The sequence below is a fragment of the Triticum aestivum genome, chromosome 5A (assembly GCF_018294505.1).
Source record: "Triticum aestivum cultivar Chinese Spring chromosome 5A, IWGSC CS RefSeq v2.1, whole genome shotgun sequence".
Lineage (NCBI taxonomy): Eukaryota > Viridiplantae > Streptophyta > Magnoliopsida > Poales > Poaceae > Triticum > Triticum aestivum.
This window is the reverse complement of record NC_057806.1, coordinates 5,878,590-5,885,883: the sequence shown is the minus strand read 5'-3', so window position 1 is coordinate 5,885,883 and position 7,294 is coordinate 5,878,590. Positions and strand designations below refer to the sequence as shown.

At 39.2% G+C, this 7,294-nt stretch overlaps 1 protein-coding gene and 2 long non-coding RNA genes across 3 annotated transcripts; all 3 read left to right on the top strand.

Moving 5' to 3' along the window:
• Window positions 1–367: 367 nt before the first annotated feature.
• Window positions 368–780, top strand: LOC123106693 (uncharacterized). The gene is made up of 3 exons (XR_006451435.1): window positions 368–423; window positions 533–559; window positions 639–780. It is a non-coding gene; the product is annotated as an uncharacterized lncRNA (long non-coding RNA).
• Window positions 781–1,482: 702 nt separating this feature from the next.
• On the top strand, window positions 1,483–4,385 carry LOC123106304 (uncharacterized). Its single transcript, XR_006451291.1, has 6 exons — window positions 1,483–1,622; window positions 1,772–1,952; window positions 2,029–2,105; window positions 2,183–2,269; window positions 3,953–4,150; window positions 4,237–4,385. It is a non-coding gene; the product is annotated as an uncharacterized lncRNA (long non-coding RNA).
• A 607-nt stretch (window positions 4,386–4,992) lies between these two features.
• LOC123106302 (uncharacterized) lies at window positions 4,993–6,406 on the top strand. The gene is made up of 6 exons (XM_044528503.1): window positions 4,993–5,075; window positions 5,206–5,328; window positions 5,456–5,513; window positions 5,654–5,755; window positions 5,899–6,067; window positions 6,150–6,406. Exons 2-5 carry the CDS (start codon window positions 5,267–5,269, stop codon window positions 6,061–6,063), a joined length of 387 nt encoding a protein of 128 aa, XP_044384438.1. The 5' UTR covers window positions 4,993–5,075; window positions 5,206–5,266; the 3' UTR covers window positions 6,064–6,067; window positions 6,150–6,406.
• Window positions 6,407–7,294: the final 888 nt, after the last annotated feature.

Sequence of the window (7,294 nt, the reverse complement as noted above, 5' to 3'; positions counted from 1 at the left end):
GCGCCTCCTTTCAAGAAACACCGGAAAGATAGTGACATAATGTTATGTCCAATTGTATAGCATTAAGGAGCATTGTTCTTTTTGTATATCTCTGATTCCAAAGCCTTTGCATCCTCTGCAATTGCAACACTACCAATTATTCTCTTCCTGTTTATTGTTGATTACATATGAAAATTTTCCATGTCTGAGTTTGACAGTAGTGTTTTTTCAGATACTTGCTCCAATTGTTGATGATGGTCACATTTCCTTGGTTGTTGTTTCCGTCAAGATGAAGACGAAGTATGTCCTTTACTCTGCTCCAGGTTTCCATCAAAAGCAGGCAAATACTGTGTTAAAGGGGCTGGAGTCATATTTGAGTAAGCACGACATCGACATCTCTTCGTATGCTCACGAAATTCCAGATGTTGAGCCTCAAGACAACAAGTAAGTGGATACCTCAAATTCTAGAACAAATAATTATGTGGTAATCAATTGCAATTGTTGTAGTTTTGATTGTGGATTTCATGTTTTATTATATATCGAACGGTCTAAGGAAATGAAGATATATGGCATCACCTAGGTAAACACTAAGCCTTGTTCTTTTTAATTTTTGTTCTATTCAAATTCTAGAACAAATAATTAATGCCTCAAATATGCAGGCTGAGGTGTTAAAGTTTAGAAAGAAGCTTGTAAAACGCCTCCTGGATGATCCAAGGACCAAAGTCAATGAAGCTGACAGTACAGTTGACACTGCCCACAGTACTGACACTGACAAGGTTGAGGAAGTTCCTCCTCCACACACTGACAAGGTTGAGGAACTTCGGGGTCCCAATCAGTGCGATGCCCACACAACAGTTGATGCTAACGAGGCTGAGGAACTTCGGGGTGCCGTTATAGCTGACACTGTCCAGGACATTTCTCCTTGAGGCACTGTCCAGGACGAAGAGATGGATGAGGGCATAGTTGTAGCTGACACTGCCCATCAGTCTGAAGCCCACGTTTCTCCTCGAGACACTGTCCAGGACAGCACTCTAGCCGTTGTAGCTGACACTACCCATCAGCGCGAAGCCCACGTTTCTCCTCGAGGCAGTCCTGTAGAGATGGATGAGCACACTGAAGGCTCTCCCGTGATCTCCGAAGAGGTAGTGATGGATGAGGGAGAGACTGTCCATGCCGAAGAGATGGATGACTCTCCTGTGAACTCCGATAAAGCAGAAAAATAGAGGTGGATGAGGACAGTGAAGACTCTTCCGTGAGCTCCGATACAGCAGAAAGGGAAGATGACAAGGAAGGTGGTAACCGTAACCCCGATACAACAGACATTGAAGACTCTTCCGTGAGATCCGATACAGAAGAAAAGGAAGATGACAAGGAAAAGGCTCAGGAAGGTGGTAAGAAGAGTGCTGATAAGAATATTGGCTGATACAATAGCAAGGACACCAGCAAGGAAACGTTGCTGGAATAGGAGTGCTGGATAAGAATACTGCTGATAAGAATACAACAGTAATGACACCAAAAGAGAGACATGACAAGAGGAAGAGGAACTTTTCCGCCAAAGCGGTGTCTCCCGTTACTTTTGGGGTAAAGGAATTATTGCCTGCTACAGACTGTGAGGAGATCTGTAAACTTCTCAAAGAGAAATAGTAAGTTTATTCATTTATTCACTGAAATTTTGACTCTGCTAGGCTCCGTTAGATGTTTGTATTGACAGCCTAGGCATTGCATTCGGTGAGACAGGGGTTCGCCTGTTTAGTTTTATCAGTAACTCATATATTGTTTTTAATTGGTGAAGCAATGGTGATGAAGTGTTAAATTTGGGTGGGACTATCATGACGGGGGCTCAGCTGCTGAAGTGTATAGAGGATCCTAAGAGTGCCCCGAATCTTCTGGGTGTTTTTGTTGAATGCCTCAAGCAGGATGATAACAAGAACGGCAATAATAATAAAAGAATAATTATCCAACCACAACATCAGGTAAGTTTTGTGCAAGAAACATAGCCTTGGTTGTCAGTTAAAAGCTGGTCTGATAGCAAATTATTTTTGAGTGCAGTTGGATGAAGAATTTGTGCAAGTGATTAAGAAAGAGATCGGGAGCAGCAAAAAAGATGGAGGGTAGAGCAGAGATTCGTAAGTAGTCCAGTATTCTACTCATAATACACTCAATGATAATACATCAACATTCTAATACATGTTAGTTTTTGCAGCTATTTTGTGCTATCACTGAAGAAGATCCTAACACTCAAAAACAAGAAGGCATAATTCTTTTCCTCGATAGTGAGCAAAAAACCCAGGTCACTGCCTTGCATGCCAATGATAATAAGATAAGCGGTGGTCAGATTAAGACCATCAGTGAAAAATTTGTGGCATATTGGCCCACATATGCCTTTATGAATTTGAAATGGCGATCGTCTATATGCTATATCCATGGGAAACCATCAGCGGGTATATATCTATGGGAGAGCATGATTGGGCAGTTTAGCCGGATCTACCATGTCAAGGAAAATAATCTGTAGAGAAACATGTGAAAATGTATGTAAGTTGACAAAATATTGGTAGGTAAAATCCAGGCCAATTTGAAACATTTAGAGGTTATTAAGTTACATACATACAACAACACTGGAGATCCAATTAGATCTTTGACCTATTTCTTTGATCTTTGATGCCCTTTACCAGTAATTTGACAGTTAATTCAGTCAAGTTCCATTCCACTATTTTATCAATATCTTCCACCATTTTCATTAACCTTAGATCTATAACTGATTGAGAACAGGGGGCCAAGAGCCAAGCCAGTATGACATACATATATAGTTTGTAGGTGCGCTTCCTCTTGTTCCTGCGTCACGGAGTTGCTCATAAAAACTTTTCACGTTCTTAACTGGAATATCCAATTCCCTCTTGCACTTGGAACTATGTTTGCTATTACCAAATTTTCAATCGAAAATGTTTTCCATTTGTTCATTACACCATACCCCTTAGCTGCAGCCTCAAATAAGTCAATGCCAACAGGTCATCCTTGGGGCCCAATCTTAATGTGTAGTTGTCAGTGTTAACTCTGTTACCAGAAAGGTTGTCAGACTATCAGCTGGTTTGGTTGTGAATTTTACCAATAAGGTGTTGCCTAATTTTAGTCTTCTGGTCGCTCTTTTCTGTTTCTCATCATGACCAAACCACCTGATAGTCTGACTACCTTTCTGTTAAACAGAGTTGACACTGACAACTACACATTAAGATTGGGGCCCGAGGATGACCCTGTTTAGATTGACTTATTTGAGGCTGCAGCTAAGGGGTATGGTGTAATGAACAAAGGGAAAACATTTCCGATTGAAAATTCTGGTAATAGAAAACATAGTTCAAAGTGCAAAAGGGGATTGAATATTCCAGTTAAGAATGTGGAAAGTTTCTATGAGCAACTCCGTGACTGCGGGAACAAGAGGAAACACACATGCAAAGTATATATGTATGCCATACTGGCTTGGCTCTTGGCCCCTTGTTCTCAGTCCAGTTATAGATTTAAGGTTAATGAAAATGGTGGAAGATATTGATAAAACAGTGGAATGGAACTTCACTGAATTAACTGTCAAATTACTGGTAAAGGGCATCAAAGATCTGAGAAATGGGTCGAAAAATCTGATTGGATCTGCAGTGTTGCTGTATGTAAGCAACCTAATAACCTCTAAATGATTCGTCTTGCCTTGATTTTACTTACCAATATTTTTTTAACTTACATACGTTTTCACATGTTTCTCTACAGATTATTTTCCTTGACATGGTAGATCTGGCTAAACTGCACAATCATGCTCTCCCATGGATACCCGCTGATGGTTTCCCACGGATACAACATATAGAGGATTGCCATTTCAAATTCATAAAGAAATATGCGGGCCAATATGACACTGTACCTGTGAGTGCTGACTTACATACTCAACATTTTTTGCCTTCATATCGGCATATGTGAAATGCTAGATTTTTTGCAGATCAAGAAACTCGAGGATAGTTGTTATGCAGCAGAAAAGGTTTATAATATGGAAACAGATTACAAACTGGGCAAAGGTACTGAAGATGATGTTTTTGACGATGAGGTTGATAATAACATTGGACACCTTGTAGAGGTCGATGTAAACAGTAAAGAAAAGGGTAGTGAGGTTGAAAAATTTGAAGGCTTAAAACAGTAGGTAAGTCAAAAAAAAATTGTCCTCTTCTATATTCTTTTGTCTTTATTTCAGCATATTTAAAATACTAATATTTTCTACTTGTTCAGCTGCAGAATCTTCATTGCTTCCAGAACCAATATAAAAAGGCATTTGAATTTATACCGGAGAGGAAAGCTGCAATTCTGAAAGAGTTGAAGGAGTTGCTAGAGGAGTACAACTTGCCCTATGAGGTTCTTGAAAAAGTGACATCCCATGCTCTGATCTAGAATACTCCGATAATATAGTAGCTTTGTGAAACCAATGGTTAAATCCCTTGATGTGCTCAAGCCAATCGATTGAGCTATCAATGATTGCATGGGAATCAACAAGAAAAAATTGTCGAAGTGTCGTCGCAAAGTGAATGTAAGCAGTGACTTAGTCCAGTTAACCAATTAAGGTTCCAAAAAGAGTGGGCCTGACATGAATATCCTGCCAGCGATGATTACCAGGATTCCAATCCCAGTCTTTACTATTCTGACTTTTATTCCTTAGAAGGGGGCTTTGTCACTGACAGAGTTCTTGAAATGTACACTGGGTAAGTATCGCTCTTTTGGGATGCAATGTTTCTAGGTTCCTGTTTGTTCCCTTTTTAACATCTCATTTATTTACCTCTTGAAGACATTTCAATGGAATTTTCCCATCTCTTGATTTGCCAAGTGAAATATTGCAACAGTATGATGTTTGCAGCCCATTTTTCTGGTCCAAGCTAGTTACAAAGGATTTTGAGAAATTGGTAACATTCATAAATTTCCAAGCTCTATTGCCTCCCTGTCACTAACTATTTCTTGCCTAATATATCTTGGTTTCTTCCTAAGCTGAAATCATGGTTAAAATCTGCACTTCAGAGGAGAGGGGTAGCCCTAGATCGCATCAAGTACCTATTTCTCTTTGTGTTTGAATCCTCGAGGTAAGAAATTTTGTTCTCTATTTTGTTAAAAATTAACTATCCTGTATTACAGCAATGACCACTGTCAGTTAGCATTTTGAGAATACTATCTTGCTGATCAAGTTCTTCTCTTATGTTCCCAATTGATTAGACAACACTGGGGCCTGATTGTCATATATAGGCCTTCCAGTGGAAAGAGTGCAACTACCACCATGTACTTGATGGATTCACTGGAAAAGGACAACTCAGACTGTGTTTTTGATATTGCTGAAAGGTAACTATTCCCAAAAGTTAGGAACGTTTAGCGGCTGCACTATGTGTTGTATGCTAAGTCAAAACAAATTTGCATCTATAGTGTACATTTTTGTGGTACACTCTGAAACCTAGTATATTATTGACAGCTTTGTAACAAATGTGTTGGGTGGCGATGGCCAAGAAATCAAGAGGGATGTAGTTGAGGTAAGTACTTTCATTCAGCTTTCTCAATAGAATGGGCAGCTCTCCTTCCTTGCATTTGAAAATTCAAAATTATTTGCTTGATGGTTTGTTATTCTGTTCGATATTGTTATTAGTCTTACAATCTTACCTTTTACTGCCAGGTTTCACAGCAGGAGGAAGCCGACTATGCCTTCTTTTCTTGTTATAATATTCAGCAAGTCATTACATGTGTCCATGCAGCTCAGTTGGAAGACATTGTTAAGGTTTTGTGTGTTGGGCCGCTTTCAGCATAATAGTCACCAAGTCATTACATGTTCTAGTTTTTTATTTCTTGATGAAAATTGTATGGGGGGAGATCCTACAGTGCATATGCTCATGGCTCATTTGTCTAATCCCCCTTTTGTAGGGCATAAATAGGGATTGGTATCCACCCGAAAGTGCTGCTGCATTGCGACAAGAACTGGTCAAATTGATTGAGCAGTATCATCTGAGGTACAAACCAGTAGGAACTTGCCAATGTGGAAGACATTATACTGTGGTGCAGAAGTTTGGACATACTTTCCATGCCTAGGACTGTAAGTGATAACTGCAGCATAACTTAATCATCAATCATGGAGTAGAACTAATTATTCACTATGTTTGTGCGAGCTGGTGAAGCTGATGGTCTAACTGTTGATCAAGGAGTAAACATCTTTCCTGAAGCTGATCCATGTGCATAAGCTGTATCTGGCTCGTAGAAGCACGGAAATGATACTTTTGCTATCCCATATTTTGGAACATGTGCTCTTCGAAAGTGTTACACTTAACCTTTATCGTCGCTTAGCTTGGTGCTAGTAACTCAGGTTTCTATTTGTTGGGAACTCTGGATCTATGTGCTGTAACTTGTGGTTGGCTGTACGTCTTCCAACTTGTGATGTCTGTCTTAAATCTTGAGTTTTGCGGGGTAGTGGGAACTGAACCCTGAACTTCTGATTCTTGAAATTACCATCCTAAAATTGGTACTGGCATGACCACCCACAACTTGTATTGTGTTGTTATGAAACTTCATACCAACCAATCCAGTATCCAATACCCAAGAACCACATTGTTTAGCAAGCAATGAATACACCCATAATGTGTGTATCTTCTATATATCCGAGCTGGACAATTCCAGTTTTTTATTTTCTGCCAAAATATTTTCCAGATCCTTTTTCAGCATTTCTGTTTTTAGAATATTCTATCAACATCAATAGTGGCGCCATACGCATGACACATAGTCCAAAAGTGTGTTAGTCAAGCACTAAAACCTTTGGACTTTGCACTTTTGAGGTTCACCGTCATCAAATGATTGTCGGTTTTTCGAGTTCTATTATTTAGTAAACTTTTAATGTAGTTAACACTTTACCTACATCTTTCATGATCAAGCTACTATAGCTCATAGGGACGAATCACAAGTATAATGTTAGCTACCAAAACCTTTTGGGAGATTAGGATGCCTAGCATCTCGAACCGTCACATATTTTCGTACAGTATGAGAACATGTATCTTACTAAATTATACTCTATCTCATTGCAATCGGACATTGTTTTAGATATCATAATATCTTCAACATACGGTCGTTCTTGAAACAATTCTTTCAGCTCCAAGATGTCCTTTGATACTAAAACAATTTGGAATATCAAAGATCATGGAGGCAGTGTGATACTTAGATACTAACGCTAGAATTGTTACTCTTGATTTAATACTGCTCATTAAAAGATCAGTTTTTGGACACATAAAGTAGAGGCGTATTCCGAAGAAGGATCACCCTTAGGAGAGCAATG